Here is a 24,992-nt window from a genome sequence, read left to right on the forward strand (position 1 = left end):
GAAAGCTGGCAACACAAGTTTCTCTCGTCGTATGAAGGACATTTGCTCAAAAACATCACGTCACTGTACCTGCCAGAAAAGGTGTCAGATAATGGGAAAACTGAAGGATTCGAGCCCTCTTTTGCCTTCTACTCTCACATCTAAATAAATTTAGCTGGAAATCGTTAGAGCATACTATATCCGTAGATGAACATTTTACAGTCGTTCAGAGGAGGCATATACTGACTGAAACATTGTGTGGTAAAATGTGTGGAATTCTCAAAAGGTACAATTTAAAACAAAAAGCCCTTTTCAACTTCTAAAACCGTATTTCACTGCCAGTCTGTGAAATTTTTGTCCTTAAACCCAAAGTGGATACAGAGACATAAGTTTAATGAGACTTGAGTAGCAGAGTACTTACCAACAATTAGGCGCACGCCATCTCATTGAACTTTGTGATTGCATTGTAACCCGATGCCTCAGGCTGTATGAAACGCAAACATGGCATGGCGCTGAGTTTACCTCCAGCCATGTCGAAGGCGCGAGAACGCGCGTGAATGAGGTCAAGCAGCGTCTGCAGGTGCTGGTCACCGTGTGGGAGGCGGTATCCTGCACAGTGCGATGACCAAAGCTCAGTCTACCGTGTACTCAGCACTGACAGCAGTATTGTACTATTGTCATGCCATGTCTGTAGTACTGAAAATGTGCTCCTTTTATGCTCTTTTTAACATGTTGTTTCGAGCCTTATGGGTTGTAACTCACTTATTAATTAATTATCGAGGTATTCTGAAACTGAATGTGACTTCTTGGCTCAAAGGATAAGTGTCAAACACTAAAATGGCTGGTATGGGTTCATGGCGGTCAGCAGAAATTTAGCCAAGAGACAGGAAAGAATTGGTTTCGAACAATTTCAAGAGGGTATTTAATTAAGCTAACTGGATGTTTTATGGAATTCGTTTTGAAAATGGAAGGATAACTTCATGCAATTTCATTAATCGTAACCCAAAAGCTTTTGTATGTTAAAACTGCATTATAAATGAGAAGTATCCAAGAATGGAGGACTTAGCTGCAACGTGTTTCGTAAGGTAACGCACTTTCATCTGAATGAAAACTATCAACAAGAAAAAAAAATGCAAAGGCAGTAAGCGAACTGAGAGTGAACATAGACAAAAACTGAAAATAATGAAGAAGGTGTAACATAACTTCACGGAACAGACAAAGACTACCTATTAATACAATCAAAGAGCTTAATATGACATTATAATGGTTTCTCTGTTCTACAGGACAATGCGGTCTCAGTTTTTGTGAGCCCCATACCTCAGAAAAAAAGCAGTGCTCTCCAAGATGGTGAAAAACATTGACGTCCTTTGAGGTCTTTACACAAGCATTTCACCAACCATACCAAAAATATTCTAATGTAAACCTTAATAATAATATCGATAACAATAATTTACTAAAACATGGAAAATATCGATTGCATTCATACCTGCCTGTGAGTTAAACATATGTCCGCCATGTACCTATAAGCTTCAATGCTGTGCAGCGTGGCAAGGGGGTTTACCGTGACGTCTAGTGTCCGTCATTGTGTTACTTCACTGGGTGTTTAGTGTCGGAAAATTTATGTGGCGAGCCAAGCGCCAACCCCTGCACCAAACGTCAGTCCTCTGCAGGTCTTCCACCCTATTTCGCAACAGTTTTATAAAGAAGAACTTCTCTATATACGACAGCATTATGTGCGAACAGTAACGGCCGTGCAACACTTCGGTCACAGCCCACAGTTATTTTTATGTCTGAACACCTTGCTGAGAACTCTTGAGTCCAGTAACAATACTGATACGAGACGACTGTTGTCCAGATACAGTACGTAGCAGTATCAAAAGTGCTCCTAAAAGTCAAGGATGACATCATCAAGCTATGCACCAGTATTCGCTGTGTTCTTGGTCTCGTGGACGAGCTGAGCGACACGTTTTTCACACGATTGTTGTTTGCGAAATCTGTGTAAATTTTTACAGAGAAGATTTTCTATTAGATACATGAAAAGGAGATGAAGTACCACCACTTACGAGGTGCAACACAACATTTTCTAAAATTTTAATACTGCGCCCAAACAATCAGTAGCACAATCTTCTGCAGCTGAAACGCTCCGCATGCTAAAGGAGGCTGTTGGTGTGGAAGCCTTAAGCCAAGCAAGAAAATCTGTTTTAAGCGAATAAAGATGGCCGGGAGTCAACCCTCGGACCAACGTCATTATATCCGACTCCGGGAACAATCGCGAAAGTACCAGGTTGTTACAAGTAAGGTGCAGCTACTCGCAGAGATCCAGTGAGAGCTGTAATTGTCGCGTGACAGCAAAATTTGGGATATGTACCTTTGCGTTAATGTGGAATCGATTTACAAAGGAAAAATATTAGTTACAATTTTGGCCACTAGATGCAAACGTGGCGCTGGAACAAAACAGCAATGGAAGATACCATCCTCTTCACAACCTAAAAATTCGCGCCAAGTTCACAGCAACACCAAGTAAATGCTAATGTTTTTTTTTCTTTTTCTTTTGTAAGGTCCATGGAATTGAACATAAGGTATTTCTTCCATGTGGTCAGAGAGTCGCAGAGATGCTTTGATGAGATTAAGGGAAGATGTTACATGCAAACAGCCTGAGTGATGGGAGAACAAAGACTGGTTGCTGCTTCATGCACGCACCTCGCTCACTGTGAGGGAATTCCTGGCAAAATATAACAAGGCAACCGTCTCCCACATTTACTACTCGCCTGACCCAGAACCTTGTGTTTCTTCCTCTTCCAGAAAATAAAACAAAAGTTGAAAAGGCAGCTTTTTGATTAAATAGAACAGATTCCAATGGTATTGCAACAACTGAGTCCAATTCATCCAGCAGACTTCCAGCAATGCTTCCAGAAAGGGAAGTCGGCCACAGTGGCAGAGCGGTTCTAGGCGCTACAGTCTGGAACCGCGTGACCGCTGCGGTCGCAGGTTCGAGTCCTGCCTAGGGCAAGGCTGTGTGTGATGTCCCTAGGTTAGTTAGATTTCAGTAGTTCTAAGATCTAGGGGACTGATGATCGCAGAAGTTAAGTCCCACAGTCCTCAGAACCATTTGAACGAGAAAGGGAAAAATACCAGAAAGTACTACATACAAGCGGGTGGAGACTACTTTGAAGGTGACAGTGGATATTAAGATATGGTGCATGTTTTATGATTATTACAGGGGGTTCTCGAAATTTTTAGGCAGAACATCACAGAGACTAGTTAGCACTCCATGAGTGGACAGGTGTACTCACCAGCACAGAATTGGAGGATGACGTTGAGCACGGAGGGCGCCAGCACCTTCTTGAGCTGTGTTGGCCTTTCACAGTTGTTGTTTAGTACGTACAGCAGGGCACGCACCTCCTTCCCCACATGAGCCTGCATGTCAGCTCCACTGAAGTCCAGTGAGCGCAGCTGACGCATCACGAAAGCGCGTTGCTCCTGCCACAGCTTGCCGTCCACCACTGATACACCTCTGCAACCGACACACATATCGATCAGCAACTGTTTGACGTCAGTCAGACCCGAAATTCTGTATCAGGGCAAACAGATAAAGAAAGGAAAGAATAATGGGACAAATCGTGTGAGGACGTTGGAGGCACAGAACAAGCTCGGATAGCAGGGGAGTATTTGGACGTTATTTAGCTTGACATTTATTGATGGAGTCGTTTAATGTCGTCGTGAGAGGTACCATGCCAAATTCTGTCCAATTTACCCGTTATATAGTCAAAATCAGAAGCTTGCTGGAGTCCTCTGTCCATAATGCTCCAGAGGTTCTCAATTGGGGAGAGATCCAGCAACCTTGCTAACCAAGGCAGGGTTTGGCAAGCACCGACACAAGTAGTACAAACCCTCTCCATGTGAGAGTGGATATTATTTTGCCGATGTATAAGCCCAGGATGGTTTGCCACGAAGAGCAACAAAATGGGGCATGGAATATCGTCGACTTACGTCTCTGCTATAAGGGCGCCATGGACAGCAATCAACGTGGTCATGGTATGTAATGAAATGGCACCACAGAGAAGCAATCCTAGTTGTCAGGCCATATGGCCGGCGACAGTCAGGTTGGTATCCCACAGGTGTCCGGTGCTGCTTCAGACACGTCTTCACTGTTCATCGGGGTTCATTTCTAAGCAGGACTCATAACTGAAGACAATTCTACTCCGGTCAATGAGATTCCAGGGAAACTGAACCCGACACCAGTGCAAACGGGAGCGTTGGAGTACAGAGGTCAACAGTAGTCGGCTCAAGAGGCGCCATTAGTTCAGGATCTTCACTATAAGCTGTTTATTAATTGTCCTTGTGGTCACTGATGCATCAGACGCATGTCGGATTGTTGATAACAGTGATTCTAGGGCTCTGAGCACCTCCCTGACGATTGCTCTGTTCTCACGTTCTGTTTTCGCCGTAGGTTGTCCGCTTCCTTCTTGACATTGTGTTTAACCAAAGTTCACCCATTCCTGACAACATCGTCAGATAGTGGTATCGCTCCTTTTCAAATGTCGGGCGGTTGGACGATTGCTCTAAGCAGCTTCTTTGAACCTAGCTACTCGTCCTGTCTCAAACGCTGATACCTGTGTATATTATTCATGTGACTGTGTGTGACTAATAGTTACTGTCCAGCTGAGCACATGGAATAAAATTCGCAATAACATCATGTCCTAGTATTGATATGTCCCCTGTTCACTACCCATGTCAGGTATGCTGTGGAATTGGGCTGCAAAGTCATGTATTCGTCCACTGGTAACAGAGTTTGTAGTTTTGTGTTTTGGTCAATAACCGTATGAATATTAGTTTATGACCAATTTGCATACCTCCTTTTTCATGGGTTGTTCTTTTTTTGTCTTATAGTGTATGTAAAAAGAAAAATTAGCTCTGGTCAGTTACATTCAACGAAAACATCTGAGTGAAACTGAACTTCCAGTGGCTCATAGATAACTGTAACATTCACACAATGGAGAAAAACTATTTTCTTGTCCACTTTTTAGAAAAACTGCTACACATGAGATCTTCATTTTGACATAAAAAGTAAATCTTGAAAGTAATCAGTTATAATTTGCCAACACTCATATACTACTGTCTTACACCGAGCCAGATGGTGCAGTGGGTAGCGCATTCTGGAGGATAACGGTTCAAATTCATGTCCGGCCATCAAGATTTATGTTTCCCGTGATTTCCCTAAACATTTCCAGGGAAATCCTGTGCTATTTCCTTTGAAAGGGCATGGCCAAATTCCTTCCACATCCTAGAAACATTCCGAGCTTGTGCTTCATCTGTAATAACCTCTAAGTCGACAGAACGTTAAAGCCTATTTTTTCCTTCCTCCTATGTTCTTGCATTGTCCGTCCTGAGTGGCCGCTTGGTTCGAGGCGCCATGTCACGGATTGCGAAGCCCTCCCACGGGAGGTTCGAGTCCTCCCTCGGGCATGGATGTGTGTGTGTGTGTGTGTGTGTGTGTGTGTGTGTGTGTGTGTGTGTGTGTGCGCGTTTTTAGCATAAGTTAGTTAAAATAGTGTGTAAGTCTAGGGACCAGTCACCTCAGCAGTTTGCGAAGCCCTCCCACGGGAGGTTCGAGTCCTCCCTCGGGCATGGATGTGTGTGTGTGTGTGTGTGTGTGTGTGTGTGTGTGTGTGTGTGTGTCTGTGCGCGCGTTTTTAGCATAAGTTAGTTTAAATAGTGTGTAAGTCTAGGGACCAATCACCTCAGCAGTATGATCCCTTAGGAACTGGCTCAAATCAAATGGCTCAGAGCACTATGGGACTTAAGCTCTAAGGTCATCAGTCCCCTAGAACTTAGAACTGCTTAAACCTAACTAACCTAAGGACATCACACACATCCATGCCGGAGGCAGGATTCAAACCTACGACCGTAGTGGATGCGCGATTCCAGACTGTAGCGCCTAGAATCGCTCGGCCACTCTGACCAGCCCTTAGGAATTCACACACATTTGTTCTTGCAAGTTTACTACGCATGAATAATCTCTGTTGTCGTATCTGGATCCAATGATTGATTTTCCGTGTATTCACTTCAACATCTGTCACGCTAGTTTATCTTGCCTAAGATCTTCGAGAGGAGAACGGCATCAACCAATGACAACTGAGGGCGCTGAGACGCTCTACATGGCTTGCACGTCTGAAGGAGCGCAAAACCTTCTTTTGCGTGTGTGTTCCATTTGAGCTGTTCTGAAATGAAGGTGTGCATTTCCTTGTGTGCAATGGTGTTTGCTTTTGAGCGTGACTGTATTGAATCTTACTGAAAAATGTGGAGAGCGAAATATGAAAGTAGCTTACAATTCAAATTCACGGCATCATACTGAGAACTGTACACACTATTACTCCATACAACTAATCTGGAATACAAGATAATGTTTTTACTTTACTTATGATTTGGTGGCAACATCAGAAAAGTAATACTCCATGGTTATGAAAGCAGAATAAATAGCAGATTAATATTCTTGGTTACGATTAACATGTTGTTGTTGTTGTCTTCAGTCCTGAGACTGGTTTGATACAGCTCTCCATGCTACTCTATCCTGTGCAAGCTTCTTGATCTCCCAGTACCTACTGCAACCTACATCCTTCTGAATCTGCTTACTGTATTCATCTCTTGGTCTCCATCTACGATTTTTACCCTCCACGCTGCCCTCCAATGCTAAATTTGTGATCCCTTGATGCCTCAAAACATGTCCTACCAACCGATCCCTTTTTCTAGTCAAGTTGTGCCACAAACTCCTCTTCTCCCCAATCCTATTCAATACCTCCTCATTAGTTACGTGATCTATCCACCTTATCTTCAGCATTCTTCTCTAGCATCACATTTTGAAAGCTTCTATTCTCTTCTTGTCCAAACTAGTTATCGTCCATGTTTCACTTCCATACATGGCTACACTCCAAACAAATACTTTCATAAACGACTTCCTGATATATAAATCTATATTCAATGTTAACAAATTTCTCTTCTTCAGAAACGCTTTCCTTGCCATTGCCAGTCTACATTTTATATCCTCTCTACTTCGTCCAACATCAGTTATTTTACTTCCTAAATAGAAAAACTCGTTTACTACTTTAAGTGTCTCATTTCCTAATCTAATTCCCTCAGCATCACCCGATTTAATTTCACTACATTCCATTATCCTTGTTTTGCTTTTGTTGATGTTCATCTTATATCCTCCTTTCAAGACACTATCCATTCCGTTCAACTGCTCTTCCAAGTCCTTTGCCGTCTCTGACAGAATTACAATGTCATCGGCGAACCTCAAAGTTTTTACATCTTCTCCATGAATTTCAAGACCTACTCCAAATTTTTCTTTTGTTTCTTTTACTGCTTGCTCAATATACAGATTGAAAAACATCGGGGAGAGGCTAAAACCCTGTCTCACTCCTTTCCCAACCACTGCTTCCCTTTCATGCCCCTCGACTTTTATGACTGCCATCTGGTTTTTGTACAAATTGTATATAGCCCTTCTCTCCCTGTATTTTACCCCTGCCACCTTCAGAATTTGAAAGAGAGTATTCCAGTGAACATTGTCAAAAGCTTTCTCTAAGTCTACAAAAGCTAGAAACGTAGGTTTGCATTTTCTTAATCTTTCTTCTAAGATAAGTCGTAGGTTCAGTATTGCCTCTCGTGTTCCAACATTTCTACGGAATCCAAACTGATCCTCCTCGAGGTCCACATCTACCACTTTTTCCATTCGTCTGTAAAGAACTCGCGTTAATATTTTGCAGCTGTGACTTATTAAACTGATAGTTCGGCAATTTTCACATCTGTCACCACCTGCTTTCTTTGGGATTGGAATTATTATATTCTTCTTGAAGTCTGAGGGTATTTCGCCTGTCTCATGCATCTTGCTCACCAGCTGGTAGAGTTTTGACATGACTGGTTCTCCCAAGGCCGTCAGTAGTTCTAATGGAATGTTGTCTACTCCAGGGGCCTTGTTTCGACTCAGGTCTTTCAGTGCTCTGTCAAACTCTTCACGCAGTATCTTATCTCCCATCTCGTCTTCATCCTCTTCCATTTCCATAATATTGTCCTCAAGTACATCGCCCTTGTATAAACCTTCTATATACTCCTTCCACCTTCTTTGCTTAGAACTGGGTTTCCATCTGAGCTCTTGATATTCATACGCGTGGTTCTCTTCTCTCCAAAGGTCTCTTCCTGTAAGCAGTATCTATCATAACCCTAGTGAGATAAGCTTCTACATCCTTACATTTGTCCTCTAGCCATCCCTGCTTAGCCATTTTGCACTTCCTGCCGATCTCATTTTTGAGACGTTTATATTCCTTTTTGCCTGCTTCATTTACTGCATTTTTATATTTTCTCCTTTCATCAATTAAATTCAGTATTTCTTTTGTTACCGAAGGATTTGTAGCAGCCCTCGTCTTTTTACCTATTTGATCCTCTGCTGCCTTCACTACTTCATCCCTCAGAGCTACCCATTCTTCTTTTACTGTGTTTCTTTCCCCCATTCCTGTCAATTGTTCCCTTATGCTCTCCTTGAAACTCCGTACAACCTCTGATTCTTTCAGCTTATCCAGATCCCATGTCCTTAAATTCCCACCTTTTTGCAGTTTCTTCAGTTTTAACCTACAGGTCACATCTTCCCCTGGAAATGTCCTACAATTTAAAACCTGATTCCTAAATCTCTGTCTTACCATTATATAATCTATCTGATACCTTTTAGTATCTCCAGGATTCTTCCATGTATACAACCTTCTTTTATGATTCTTGAACCAAGTGTTAGCTATGATTAAGTTATGCTCTGTGCAAAATTCTACCAGAGGGATTCCACTTTCATTTCTTAGCCCCACTCCATAATCACCTACTATGTTTCCTTCTCTCCCTTTTGCTACTGACGAATTCCAGTCACCCATGACTATTAAATTTTCGTCTCCCTTCACTACCTGAATAATTTCCTTTATCTCGTCATACATTTCCTCAATTTCTTCATCATCTGCAGAGCTAGTTGGCATACAAACTTGTACTACTGTATTTGGGCATGGGCTTTGTGTCTATCGTGGCCACAATAATGGGTTCACTATGCTGTTTTGTAGTAGCTTTTTATTCATTATTAAACCTACTCCTGCATTACCCCTATTTGATTTTGTACTTATAACCCTGTATTCACCTGACCAAAAGTCTTGTTCCTCCTGCCATCGAACTTCACTAATTCGCACTATATCTAACTTTAACCTATCCATTTCCCTTCTTAAATTTTCTAACCTACCTGCCCGATTAAGGGATCTGACATTCCACGCTCCGATCCGTAGAACGCCAGTTATCTTTCTCCTGATAACGATGTCCTCCTGAGTAGTCCTCGCCCGGAGATCCGAATGGGGGCCTATTTTACCTCCGGAATATTTTACCCAAGAGGATGCCATCATCATTTAATCATACAGTAAAGCTGCATGTCCTCGGGAAAAATTACGGCTGTAGTTTCCCCTTGCTTTCAGCCGTTCGCAGTACCAGCACAGCAAGGCCGTTTTGGTTAATGTTGCAAGGCCAGATCAGTCAATCATCCAGACTGTTGCCCCTGCAACTACTGAAAAGGCTGCTGCCCCTCTTCAGAAACCGCATGTTTGTCTGGCCTCTCAACAGATACCCCTCCATTGTGGTTGCACCTATGGTACGGCCATATGTATCGCTGAGGCACGCAAGCCTCCCCACCAACGGCAAGGTCCATGGTTCATGGGGGAGATTAACATGGGGCAGCTTCAATTCTGCTTACGTACTGTATTGGTTCATAAATGAGCAAGCTAGTATTTTGTTCACCAAATCGTTTTTGCAGATTGTATATTTCTTGGCTATCCAGAAAAGTAAGTCTTTGTACGACAGCGGCGTGTACTCGTCTACGACATGACTCATGTAATGTTAATCATGTTGTTCTATGTAAAAAAAGATATATTCATTGGAAGCTAATAATCACAATTCAAAAGAGAATGTCATATCGATATTAATATTTTGTTTCTTCCTTCCGTTTGTCTGAAAGAAGTATACTTCCCATGAAGGTGGTAGTGAGTAACCATCGGTCTCTGCACCAGTGCCTTACACAGGATTAATAAGAGATAAGACCTTGTGGACGCAGCCTAATTATTAGTTTGGTAATAACCACTTCTCGTGTTGTACAGCCAGCAAGAACTTATATTGCTTTATTAACACATGGTTTTAGGTGTAGAATGTATAAGATATTTGTAAATGCAAAACGTTGAAGTGTTGCTGTCATTTTTTTTGCTTTCTGTACGTACGCCGAGATCTCGTGTGTTGAAACTGATAGGACTCTTGCTTTAACAAGTATATTTATTATAAACATCTATCAGAGAAATATATTCACAGATTTGTGTATCAGGAATGGAATGCCTTGATCGTGGAGGGGCATATGGCTGTAGACAAGAGGAATATTGTTCAACAAATAAAGGCAATGCAAAAGAATGACAAGAAGAATCATTACCTGACTGGGTGCACTGATATAACATTCTGCATATGCTGGAATCGTATACCCTTTTTAAAATGTCTGTCCAGGCCTCCACCACACAAGCAGCAAAAACAACAATATAACAAAATTGCATTACTTCGGAGGACCCTTGCTGCAATTGCTGTAAGTACTCATCCTTCTAAAACAATTATTAACATGATGTGTGCATAACGTTGTGCTTAAGTATGTTTTGTTGTCATTACGGAACTCTCAGAGCTACAACAGGAAAAGAAATGGAGGTGTTCCTCATGATACAGCAGCAGCAACAGTTCACAAGTGTGTATAGAATCAGGAGGAATATAGTGTAATTGTCGCTATGTAAATAATCGTATCGAAAAAAATTTGTGTTATTATTTTCAACCCAGTCAATCAATAACACCACACAAACACACCTGCACTCTATAAAATACCAACTGTGCACAGCCACTGCACAGACATCTTTGGGTGACACCCGCATCTGTACAGTATGTGTACATTTTTGATCTGAGCCCCATAAACTCCATGATATGCAAGCCATCCACCTCATCATTCATCAGGCCGATGACTTTCTTCATCTAAGATGTTAAGCTGCAAGGAATATCAGCTGCAAGTCCAGTAAGGTCGAATTCCTCAGGATTGTAGCTAATTACTTCATATGAATCATGACCTTTAGCCTAGTATATGAAATTGTATGAATCCTTATAAGGTAACACGAGAAAAGTTAGCAAACTCGTACTGGAATCCGTACATTTAGAGTTCGGAGAGGTCCATAATACACCTACCCATATAGATAGGCTTCGGTAACTCTACTTAAGCCTTAGCCATCTCCACAGTCACCAGTTCTCCATTGAAGATTGTGGCCCACTTAAAATTTGGCCTGGCAACGTAACCTATAGCGTCATGACGCCAGTCCTAAGAGTGAACTACATGAATCCCGTAACTGAATTAGTCACTAATTTATAAAAAAATTTCCCATAATCACTCTCTTCGTTATTAACATCAAAGTACTTCTTTAACCAGGCATGCTGGTCAAAGGAGATAACGTAGGTGATTCTAGCGAGTTGCATCCCCAACCTGAGACTCTACTGGATATTCCTGTAGTGCTGGTATAAGGAGATAATACAGATGATTGTAACAAGTTGCATCCCCAAGCTGAGACACTGCTGGAGATTTCTGAAGTGTAGATTTTATCTCTGCTTATTTCATAGCATTATCATGGGGCCAGAAGTATTTTGTGGGATTATTCACTCGAAACACAGTGTTAAGACGTGTGCAGATCATGCAAAGTGATGAGATACTCCATGTCTTCCTCGTGGAGATATTCATTGCCAGCATCAGTATCACAGTTTGGATCTCATCTTTCAATCTGACGACAGGTCGATTCAGTTGTATGTTTCTTTTCTAACAGTGCATGACACGAAAGTCCTGGCGCAGGTGAATAGAAGGCAGGATCCAGAGTGTATCCACCCAGATATACACTCTGGAATTTCTCAAAAACGATCTTCTAGAAATGATTCATTTGGAGAATGAAAATGCATTTTTTTACATTGTCAACAATAACACTGACCTGCCCAGCCTTCAACACAAAATCATGTTAAGTGCTCAACAATAAAATGAGAATCACAACTGCCAAAATTACGAAAAAAAAACTGTTTTCGTCGTGGCAGTTGGTACTTCAAGTAGCATGTACTGTTAGCTGCACTGCAGAACTTTCCCATTAGATGACAATGGTATCTACGTGCCGTTTCGTCTGTTATATCCAATGGCAGGCCACAAATATAAAATTCAACAGGGAGGGGGTGGGGGGGGGGGGGGGGAAGGAAAGGATAGTGGCACGGAAGTTATGGGTTTAAGAGAAGAGGGTTTTACATTGAAATTTCTAGAGGTCAATTATGTAAAAAAAAATCCTTGTCTAAAATACCAGAATGAATGTGTAAAAATGTGAAATGGAAATGCCGTGTGGCTAGGGCCTCCCGTCGCGTAGACAGTTCACCTTGTACAATTCTTTCGAGTTGACGCAACTTCGGCGGCTTGCGTGTCACTGGGGATGAAATGATGATGACAAGGACAGCACAACACCCAGTCGATGAGCGGAGAAAATCTCCGACCCAGCCAGGAATCGAACCCAGGCCGTTAGGTGTGACACCACTCAGCTACCAGTGGCGGGCTGTAAAAATGTAAAAAGGGGACAGATAGTAGATTACGAATGTGGAAATAAAGTAATGAAATCTGAATAGTATCGTAAGATATGTAGACTGTGAAAATAAATCTGTATAAAAATTTTATCTTCGTAATATTGCAAGTATAGGCTCACAAAAATGATTGGATATATAGCAGAAGACAAAAAGATCGTGAAATTACGTAAGTGGAATTATGTAAATGACCTAGAACTGTATGAAATGTCATAACAAATTTTTAAAAACATTAGAAGTATACAACCATAAAAGGTGTAAAACAATAAATTATGAAAATGAAACTGTGCTGCAACTGAAGTTACAGGGAACAAGGTGCGACAGTTTTGGTTAGTTGTATTTGTTTCGGCTTGGTGGCGTTGTTTGGTGTGAGTCTGCAGTACGTATGGAAGCCAGTCTGCATGCTGGCTAGGACGGTGGCTGAGCCAATGCGCTGCCAATACTCTTCTTGTTGGTGAGTGGGGCTGTTCATCATTTCTGCTCTGTAGTGAGGTGGGCGACTGAAAGACGCTTTCAAAGGTTCTAACAAATGCACTGTTAATAAAATGTTATGCTGACTTAATGTGCTGCTAGGCTGTTGCAGATGATCTGTAAAAATCTTTAGTTTCTCGAAATATTTTCAGTAAATGCCCTCGAACTCAATTTGCAGCACTTCCAAATGCATATCAGTAGTTCAAACAGCATTCTTTTGTGTTACCAAATTTTCACCAAATACTGTTTTATTATTCTGAACTGAAGTGTGATGTTTGAAGAGTATTTCAAACGTTCTGGCAGTCTGACCTACATAAACTTTTGGATAGTTAGATTATAGACACCTGCTGGCGTTAATTTCAAGGCTTTTCTATTCGCATGGTATCTGAATCTGAAGCGAGTAATTTCATTAGGCTTACAATTTACGAATTCGTACTGTGAAATTGCCTAGCACTAATTTCTGAAACCGGTCCTTTATAATTCATGGGCATGTAGAGGACTCTCCTGTTTTCATGTTCGCCTGTTAGTGTGGTGACGAGGAACCACTTCCAGCAGGGTATTTTTGTGAAACTTTCTGCACAGTTCGTCTGACAAATGTTGCGTTATATTTTTTTCCACATGCGTTTCATCGATTCTAGTGTACCAAAGAGCTGTCATGCATTTCCATCTGCGCGTGGAAAGCGATCCTGGTAAAACAATGATGCCATTCATTGTTTCGTGATCATGTGTACACAAGTGGAAAATGAAGACCAGCTCGAAAGAGCCTATGATGTTGTAAGACGACATCCTTGGTGGTACTGCTGTGCTGGGGGCAAACACGTGTGTTGCAGTGCTTATGGTACGTGATGCATGTGGATGACTCAGCAAGTTTCTTCCAGCTCTCGGCCAACTCCGCTTCAGACACAGCTGAACCACGAGAATTTGAGCCTGCTGGCCCAGGAGGCAAAGAGGCTACCAGGAGGACGCACAACATTTTTTAAATACTCATCTAAAGCCCATAAGTGAGGAAGTGAAAAAATATGAACTGAATAAATGAATACAAAGCTTATTAGAAAAAGAACAGTTTAATTATTGGTAAATAAATTAAATAGTAATTGTACATTTTTTGAAGCATTCAGAAACTCGTCCACATTTCAGCTGGTTGAGGTCTGGATATTCGGGTGTTTTGAAATTCTGAACAGATGCATTTTTATTACTGTCTTGGAACCAGGTCATCTTCTCACGACCTTTGACATAAACTATGCTGAATCTATTATCATTAGTCCGAAGCCATGACACCACACATTCACTCACCACTTCATCATCATCCCAGGGTTTTACATCTTAAAATCGTGCCACCCACACCTCTGTTTTCTGAAGTTTAGCACACGACACTGAACTAAACGATTTTGGGGGAGTTTAGATTGTAGAATACCATGTTAATACTTACCTGGTTCGGAGAATGTGATGAATGTAACATCTTCAATACAAACTGCTGTAACTCATCATAAAACCCTTGTGCATTTATGATGATGTTTGCAAATCGAGACGTCGTTGTAAAACACTCTACATGTGGGTAACCTCTACATTTACACTATACATTGCACAATTCCAATTAGGGACGAGTAGTTTATGAGGCTATCATGCAGAAGTAATCCGTACGCTATAGTGCCTGCAATGAAGTTCTGCAATGATTAGAATTCGATATGTACATTCAACTTCCAGTCTTCACGACCTCACATTGCTTTGAACAATTTATACATGATGAATCCTTAAACTTCTGTGTGCTGAGTTTGAATCCTAAACCATCATCAGACTTGTAGTAAGATGACTAAAACTTTGCTTATATGTCATACAACAAGCTATACACGTTTTTGTCCCAGAAAAACTTTAAGTTACCGAGTGGGAAAAAGGCTGGGAGTTGTCAGGTCACAGATTTTTTCCAGTCGACAGCAATTGTTCGAACATCTGTGTAACATCTTTCTTTGTCTTTACCTTCACAAGCAGAGCCTGCACGCGTTTAGGATATATGTCTACTGAACCAGCATTAAAATTTACTTGCAACCTTTATTTGATAATGAGTATTCTCACATTTCTATGAGATCAGCCTGTCATATCACCCAGTCCTTGTATATTACATGTCTACACGATAATGTATTGTGTACTAGCCTGTGGAGCTCAGTAACAACTGTCACCATAAGTACTAAATGCTACACCTTTCTTGAATCTCTGAAATGACTGATGTGACTTCCCTTATCTGAACTCTATTCCTTGCAGCAGTACAACAACAGGCGTTCTTTCAAATTACTCATTCCCAACTTGCTTTGCACTTTTGGTTAAACGTGTAGGGTGATTACCAAACATATACGATTCCCTTTTGATGACCCTGCACGTTCTGTCTAACGCACAATCACTGTGATGGATGGTGAAATTGTAATAGCACATCCTCCCTCTTCTTCTTCTTCTTTCCTACCTCCATCCATAGTGTTACTGGTTTAAACATTTAAGTGGGAGACTAAGCTTGTTACAACTGTCATAATTTTAACAACTGCAAGTTCGTTGAACAGCATTATGTTCTTCAATAACTTAATACTCTGTCCCTAAAATGCTGTTATGTGATATACGACGTGCATGTTCTCTGAGACTACTGGGGGCGTGCAGTGAAATTTCCTTAGATATTGGCTGTATAAAACTAAGGGCATCAATTGTTTCCCTGGAACAACGTTGAAATATGCTTTGACACATAGCATAGTTGACGTCTTTCACCTTGGATAATATTGCGTTTATGTCTTTAAGTGGAGATTTTCAAATGCCACCACTGGATAGAATTCCTGGATTTATATCACGCTGATACTGAGATGCTAACTGCCATTGGTGTTTAAACTGTAGGTTCGATTGAACAGCAATATTTCCATGCAGCATCCTCGCCTACAAGGAAATGAATTATTAGTTAAGCATATTTGTTTTGGCGCCGTCATAACCTATTCACCACAATCTGTGCTAATACTTAAAATGTCCCATGTCAGGGAGCCTTGATGTGTGTGTCTGCAACTTTACGCTTTGATGGTCCCCTCACAAGTGGGTGAACTACTTATCGATTGCTGTGAGTATATACTATTCGCAAATTTTTTAAAAAAAAATAATACTCTACCTATACTATCGGTTCATCATCAGCAAAATGCATAGAGCTATAATTATCTTTGATGCTAAATTCAGAGCGATCATGCTCATTGTCAAGCTTCCTGAGGACACAGTGCACCTGTTACCTAGAAGTGATGATGACATGTGCTGAGTGCTGAATATTGCAACTTGTGGTTGACAAGCATCTCAGAGTGAACGGTAGCACATTCACACAGCGCCATATTGACATGGCATCTAAAGTTATTATTATTACATCATCACAAGCATTGCACTGTGCAACGACAGTTGGTCATATCTATTAGTTAGCAAGTCCTACATCAGTGTGTTTATCAACAAGGCTCAGACATATTTAGAGGCAATTCAAATGTCGCCATTTTATAAACTGCAAGTTTGTGTGTGTGTGTGTGTGTGTGTGTGTGCTGTTAATTGCTTGGGTTGAAAACGAAAAAATAAATAAATAAATACATTTTTGTAGGACTTATCTATTTCCATAGTGACAATTTTACAGCATTGCTCTTGATTGCTATATACACCTGTTGACTGTTGCTACTGCTGTCAAATGTGGATTACCTCCATTTCTTGTTCCAGCTGCAGCCCTAGTGGCACTGTAATAATGATACAAAAACCAAAAGTATAATGTCATATACACTTCATAATAATTATTACAGATGGATGAAAATATACTGTAATCGCAGTCAGGGTCTTTCTAGGTAATTTATTTCTGTTATATTGTCATTACCGCCTCTTGCGTGGAGAAAGAATGAGCAGACATTTGAAAAAAGGTGTATAGTTCCAGCATATGAAGAATGTTGTGCTGGAGGACCTACTAAGGAAATCCATCGACTTGCCAATCTGTTGAATTGCCATTATTTGTTGAACAATATACCTTTTGTCTACATTCATACAATCCCACATTATCATACATTTCAAATCTTGATGCAGAAAGCTTTGAGAACATTTATCTGATAGATATTTACAACAAATAGACTTGTTAAAGCCTTTCTTGACCAAAAGAAGCGTCTCATCAATTGAACAAATGAGATCTAGACAGTGAGGAAATGACAGTGACAAGGTAGCATTATGTGTTAAGAAATATCATACATATCAAGTCATTCTTGTGATGGCCCAGTCATAGGCTTTGCCAGCAAACAGCTTTTCTACAGTAGAGCAGGAGCAAAACAGCACTGCACGCACATTGATTCTGCATTGAATGGGGGAGTAGGGGGAGGAGGTAACAGGTCATGGAGGTGCTGGGGGCTGCGGACCAGGGTGGTTGCCTTCACAGAGCAGTAACACAATGATGCTAGAATTCCAGAAGTGATTATGTCACCGCCTTGGGGGTGTGATTATGCCAGAATTCCTGGCACAGTGCTGAAACAGTCTTGGTGAATCTGTATGGATACGTTGATGTTATAATTCCAGGACTGTTGATGCCACTACCGTGCTGACTTTAGCATTTGTGACCACAGTGGCAAGTGATCCTCTACTATCTAGATTGTACCTTTGAGATCGAAGGTTCGATTCAGTATTCTAGGGGCCTGCGGGGAGACCCTTGCTGTTAGGATGGTGAAGCTTGGAGTGTGCAGTGGAGCAGGTAGGTCAGGGTGCTGGACATTAAGCGTACAACATTAACAGAACACGAATTTATTATTTTGACGTTGACAATCGTGCATTCCTCTGTGGCGGTGTCCAAGCAAACGGAAGTGCATTGGATGGCCCTGGAACATGCTTACACTGTCTTATCAATCTTTGGAGGACGTCGCCCCAGCAGCATCCATTCACATGAACTTGGTGTTAGGCAGCGACAGGTCTCACTGGCGGCCAGTGTAGACTGTAGAGTAGGTGTTGCTGTCCAGGACAGTGACTGTGTATCAACAGAGCACTCTCATGGACATTGAAGGAATGTGCGTGGGTAACCCCTCAGCAATTCTGCACAGTGTCACCCTTCCACCAAGGAGGGCCAGGGAAGTAAGTGACTGCTTACATATACTAGTCTGGAGCAGCAGCGTTTAGCATGACTCCCAATTTCTGGGACAGATGGATGAGGCATCAAAGACTATCAGTTTGGCTCAGCAGGCCAGAGGTAAAAATATCCTAGTCTTCTCATTAGAGGTTGCAACGTCAGCAGCTCACAACGACCAACTACGGCAGATCAGACAAGTATCAGTTTCGGAGTTGGAAGTCATCTTGGTGAATGGTGGCACCACATCACAAGCTCAGCCTCATAGCTGGTGTATTGCAACGCAATTTCTCGGATGGCTTGGGAGCTTGGTATTTGCTACTGATAGTCTGAAACAATGACGTCATGCTTGGTTGGCAATGACCAAATATGGTCTATTTCGCAAGAATGGCTTTCAGGCCTTCAGCCGTATCAGCAGGCTTATAGGTGTTGTTGTGAAGCTTTTACTGTCTCATGAAATCAGGCTGAGAAGTTAGAATAACGTTATGTCTTTTCCTTATTGAGGTCCTGTCGTTGAGTCAACGATTTACGCCTCTTGCTCACATGAGATGACACAATATCTTCCAGGTTTGTTACTCTGTTTTCAATGTCAGGTCTTTGGCTGTTTGTCGTTCTGATTGTCACATGGGCCTTGGAATCGCTTGCCTGACTGGAGGGGACACTGAAAAATTTTACTCCTTCTTAATATTATACATTCCCGCTGAGTAACGCAGGCATGTTGCATAGATAATTCCACACTGTACATTTTTACGTTATTTAAATATTTGAAAAATTTACTGAAAAAGTTTCTTCTCTTCTCAATCTTATATTGTGTCTGTCGAGTTCTATTTTCTAAGACAAATTTATATTTTTGCGTTATGTTACATTATTTTACTATGATACTAAATTTGGGCAGGTGTTTGGTGGATTGATGATTCCGGTGGAGTATTAATTTTATGTCCCAAACAAGAGCAGAATGCACGACTTGTTAGTAGAATCGTGAGAGTAATGTTGGCGAAAATGCTTATCGTCATGATGTACTGTTCTTTACCTGTATTGTTCTGAATATGTTGAAACATTTGTTCTGCCAAAATTCATCCTGTGTATGATGCTATTAGCTCAGCTACTGAGGGCAATAGGTCGGAATTTAACGTGTTGAGGAATGGGCGAGTAACACTTCTTGCGGTTTTTCCAGCCAATACAGAGTATGTTATAAGAACTGGATCGTGGTTGAGCCTATGGTAGTAGATGGAAGACGAAATTTTCTCTTGCTATATCACATGTTGTGCTATTTATGATCACCCCACTGTTTTGTAGTCTACTTTGGACATGACAGTAAGCTTTTCATTTTGGTAACAGTTTATGATGACAATTTCTAGTGAAAAAACTGACTATATTCAGTATGATAACACATTCTGGAAATGTGGTTGTGGGGCAAGCGCTTCTCATTGACACTTTGATACCGCAGTTTTCCTTAATAATAGTTCTACCTCAGATGCTTGTGCATTAGTCTGTATAGCTCTGGCTGGGCGAATCGTCGTGCTTTCCCTTGTACATCCGTGTAACTGTGCTATTGATGGAGGTTGCAAACTTCCCTTTGTTCTGTGATTAATAGTAGTTCTTGCGTTTGTTCTAGTGTACTATCTAGGTTTCATATGGTTTCGCTGTCTGCTATGCCAAATACGGTTTTCAGTATATTCCCTCTTGCAAACAACCATCTTATTTTCCTTTCTGATGAACGTGTGTTACTATATCCGTCAACTGGTTTGGATGTGTTCTCTCTCTCTCTCGTATCAGAGTCTTAGCTCGTGATACTCGTTTTCCATTTCCTTCAAACATTCGCTTCCTGCACTTCCTCATATCATATCGTCAACACCTTCTGTAACCTGCACACATCATTTCGGATTTCCCACATTTGAAAGTTTTATCGTAATCTTCACCGATGACTATTTAATCCATCCAATTGTCGGGACGACAATATTCCAGAATTGGGCAGCTCTTCCAAATTGTACTGAGTACTCTCCCCTTGACTAAGTTAAGTGTTATCAGGATAAAAATAACCTCCCTATATGCCCATGGTGGTATGGTATCTAATTAAAGAATGCTTCATCAGTTCCTGAACTCTTTCATGATACGTCAGTAAATACATAGCAACAATTAAACATAACGTATGTATAGTAAACTCTAAAACAATGCAAATATATCTGACCAAAATATTTTATTTCGCGATTTGCATGCATAAGGCATATTGTACATAACTTGGTAGTCATTAGACGCCTGTGTCCTAGCGTTTTTGGATGCTTTTTTGCAGACGTGTAACTGGTGGAACTTGTTGTAAAGCATCAGGAGCTCCATTGAATGGTTTAACCATATTAACGTGAACTACAGAGCTTGTAGTTGGCAACTGGAAATTAAAATTTGCAGTGAGGTCATTTCAATGACTTGTTACAGGCTGTGGTACTCAGTTAAAAATTTGTTGTTTTTGTTTTTTGGTGAATATGAGTTAGTTAATAATACTAATTGACCTACTCTGTGTTACTGTAGTTTTCCTATACGTTTCTCTGCCTGTTTCAGAGGTTCTAAAGCTTTTCTATTGGCCTGTTTTACTCTTTGCCACACTTCCCATAGACGTTTTGTGAATTCGTTTACTGACTCACTGCTGGCTTCAAGCTTGCATTTTATCGTTTCAAAAGGAGATGTTGTTTTCCAGCGCTATACCAACTTATATTGTGCAAGACTGGAACTGGAGTGAACTTTAGAATTGTTAGCTGAATTTATGAATTTATATTTCTCCCAATTATCATATTGTCTGTTAGCGTAGTGACTTAACATTTTGGAAATCGTCCTGTGAACCCTTTCTGTTTGTCCATTTCCTTGTGGATATAAGAGGTTTCTTCTTGCCAATGTAAAGCATTAGGCGTGATACAACATTTATGCCCTTGGTCTGTTATTATAGTCTCCAATACTCCAAACTGGAGGATCCTCTTATTTACTATGGCTTGCGCTACTGTGTTAGCTTGTTTGTCTGGATTTGTCTGGGTTTCTTTGTACCAGGAAAAGTGATCATTATTGTTAACATGTAGTTATTCTGTTCAGGAGTTACATGAAATAGTCCTAGGAAATCCTATCCAATCATTTAAAATGGTTTTTCGTTTTTGGCAATTTTTGCAATGAAACTTTTGGATGGCTAAGATTAGCCCTTTGTGCACAAAGTATACATTTTTATGTGCTCTTCCATATCAAGTTTCCTAGTTTTCCACAGCTTTTCCAGCAACTCTCCTAGCCACAATTTTGCGACTGTCATGACTTGTGTGCTCCTGCATTTGTTGCGAAACTTTGTCTCTGGACACAGCTCAACCTGCAATGTATGGTACACACTTTATTGATCTGCATAGGAAGCCATTTTTTTTTTTTTTTTTTTTTTTTTTTTTTTTTTTTTTGTCATCAGTCTACTGACTGGTTTGATGCGGCCCACCACGAATTCCTTTCCTGTGCTAACCTCTTCATCTCAGAGTAGCCCTTGCAACCTACGTCCTCAATTATTTGCTTGGCGTATTACAATCTCTGTTTTCCCCTACAGTTTTTGCCCTCTACAGTTCCCTCTAGAACCATGGAAGTCATTCTCTCATGTCTTAGCAGATGTCCTATCATCCTGTCCCTTCTCCTTATCAGTGTTTTCCACATATTCCTTTCCTCTCCGATTCTGCGTAGAACCTCTCCATTCCTTACCTTATCAGATAACCTAATTTTCAACATTCGTCTGTAGCGCCACATCTCAAATGCTTCGATTCTCTTCTGTTCCGGTTTTCCCACAGTCCATGTTTCACTACCATACAATGCTGTACTCCAGACGTACATCCTCAGAAATTTCTTCCTCAAATTAAGGCCGGTAATTGATATTAGTAGACTTCTCTTGGCCAGAAATGCCCTTTTTGCCATAGCGAGTCTGCTTTTGATGTCTTCCTTGCTCCTTCCGTCATCGATTATTTTACTGCCTAGGTAGCAGAATTCCTTAACTTCATTGATTTCGTGACCATCAATCCTGATGTTAAGTTTCTCGCTGTTCTCATTTCTACTACTTCTCATTACCTTCGTCTTTTTCCAATTTACTCTCAAACCATACTGTGTACTCATTAGACTGTTAATTCCGTTCAGCAGATCATTTAATTCTTCTTCACTTTCACTCAGGATAGCAATGTCATCAGCGAATCGCATCATTGATATCCTTTCACCTTGTATTTTAATTCCACTCCTGAACCTTTCTTTTATTTCCATCATTTCTTCCTCGATGAAGAGATTGAAGACTAGGGGCGAAAGCTACAGCCTTGTCTTACACCCTTCTTAATACGAGCACTTCGTTCGTGATCGTCCACTCTTATTATCCCCTCTTGGTTGTTGTACGTATTGTATATGATCCGTTTCTCCCTATAGCTTACCCCTACTTTTTTCAGAATCTTGAAGAGCTTGCACCATTTTATATTGTCGAAGGCTTTTTCCAGGTCGACAAATCCTATGAACGTGTCTTGATTTTTCTTTAGCATTGCTTGCATTATTAGCCGTAACGTCAGAATTTCCTCTCTCGTGCCTTTACTTTTCCTAAAGCCAAACTGATCGTCACCTAGCGCATTCTCAATTTTCTTTTCCATTCTTCTGTATATTATTCTTGTAAGCAGCTTCGATGCATGAGCTGTTAAGCTGATTGTGCGATAATTCTCGCACTTGTCATCTCTTGCCGTCTTCGGAATTGTGTGGATGATGCTTTTCCGAAAGTCAGATGGTATGTCGCCAGACTCGTATATTCTACACACCAACGTGAATAGTCGTTTTGTTGCCACTTCCCCTAGTGATTTTAGAAATTCTGATGGAATGTTATCTATCCCTTCTGCCTTATTTAACCGTAAGTCCTCCAAAGCTCTTTTAAATTCCGATTCTAATACTGGATCTCCTATCTCTTCTAAATCGACTCCTGTTTCTTCTTCTATCACATCAGACAAATCTTCACCCTCATAGAGGCTTTCAATGTATTCTTTCCACCTATCTGCTCTCTCCTCTGCATTTAACAGTGGAATTCCCGTTGCACTCTTAATGTTCCACCGTTGCTTTTAATGTCACCAAAGGTTGTTTTGACTTTCCTGTATGCTGAGTCTGTCCTTCCGACAATCATATCTTTTTCAATGTCTTCACATTTTTCCTGCAGCCATTTCGTCTTAGCTTCCCTGCACTTCCTATTTATTTCATTCCTCAGCGACTTGTATTTCTGTATTCCTGATTTTCCCGGAACATGTTTGTACTTCCTCCTTTCATCAATCAACTGAAGTATTTCTTCTGTCACCCATGGTTTCTTTGCAGCTACCTTCTTTGTACCTATGTTTTCCTTCCCAACTTCTGTGATGGCCCTTTTTAGTGATGTCCATTCCTCTTCAACTGTACTGCCTACTGCACTATTCCTTATTGCTGTATCTATAGAGTTAGAGAACTTCAAACGTATCTCGTCATTCCTTAGAACTTCCGTATCCCACTTCTTTGCGTATTGATTCTTCCTGACTAATGTCTTGAACTTCAGCGAACTCTTTATCACTACTATATTGTGATCTGAGTCTATATCTGCTCCTGGGTACGCCTTACAATCCAGTATCTGATTTCGGAATCTCTGTCAGACCATGATGTAATCTAATTGAAATCTTCCCGTATCTCCCGGCCTTTTCCAAGTATATCTCCTCCTCTTGTGACTCTTGAACGGGGTATTCGCTATTACTTGCTGAAACTTGTTACAGAACTCAATTAGTCTTTCTCCTCTTTCAATCCATGTCCCAAGCCCATATTCTCCTGTAACCTTTTCTTCTACTCCTTCCCCTACAACTGCATTCCAGTCGCCCATGACTATTAGATTTTCGTCCCCCTTTACATACTGCATTACCCTTTCAATATCCTCATACACTTTCTCTATCTGTTCATCTTCAGCTTGCGACGTCGGCATGTATACCTGAACTATCGTTGTCGGTGTTGGTCTGCTGTCGATTCTGATTAGAACAACCCGGTCACTGAACTGTTCACAGTAACACACCCTCTGCCCTACCTTCCTATTCATAACGAATCCTACACCTGTTATACCATTTTCTGCTGCTGTTGATATTACCCGATACTCATCTGACCAGAAATCGTTGTCTTCCTTCCACTTCACTTCACTGACCCCTACTATATCTAGATTGAGCCTTTGCATTTCCCTTTTCAGATTTTCTAGTTTCCCTACCACGTTCAAGCTTCTGACATTCCACGCCCCGACTCGTAGAACGTTATCCTTGCGTTAATTATTCAATCTGTTTCTCATGGTAATCTCCGCCTTGGCAGTCCCCTCCCGGAGATCCGAATGGGGGACTATTCCGGAATCTTTTGCCAATGGAGAGATCATCATGACACTACTTCAGCTACAGGCCACATTTCCTGTGGATACACGTTACGTGTCTTTAATGCAGTGGTTTCCATTGCCTTCTGCATCCTCATGTCGTTGATCATTGTTGATTCTTCCGCCTTTAGGGGCAATTTCCCACCCGTAGGACAAGAGAGTGCCCTGAACCTCTATCCGCTCCTCCACCCTCTTTGACAAGGCCGTTGGCAGAATGAGGCTGACTTCTTATGCCGGAAGTCTTCGGCCGCCAATGCTGATTATTTATCAAAATTTAGGCAGTGGCGGGGATCGAACCCGGGACCGAAGACGTTTTGATTATGAATCAAAATCCGGCCACACGCGACTTCGGGGATCTCACTTTTTTAAATTTAATTTTTTAATTTTTTTTATTATTTTAAT

At 41.1% G+C, this 24,992-nt stretch overlaps 1 protein-coding gene across 1 annotated transcript in view; it reads right to left on the minus strand.

Moving 5' to 3' along the window:
* Positions 1–406: 406 nt before the first annotated feature.
* Positions 407–24,992, minus strand: part of LOC126267727 (probable cytochrome P450 305a1) — a 106,936-nt gene continuing 82,350 nt past the window's right edge. The window contains exons 3-4 of the mRNA XM_049973029.1: positions 3,273–3,493; positions 407–588 (exon numbers count right to left, since the gene is read on the minus strand). Of these exons, the coding sequence (XP_049828986.1) occupies positions 407–588; positions 3,273–3,493 (403 nt within the window). The remainder of the gene's footprint in view (positions 589–3,272; positions 3,494–24,992) is intronic.

Source organism: Schistocerca gregaria, chromosome 4 (genome assembly GCF_023897955.1).
Source record: "Schistocerca gregaria isolate iqSchGreg1 chromosome 4, iqSchGreg1.2, whole genome shotgun sequence".
In the NCBI taxonomy this organism is placed as follows: Eukaryota; Metazoa; Arthropoda; class Insecta; order Orthoptera; family Acrididae; genus Schistocerca; species Schistocerca gregaria.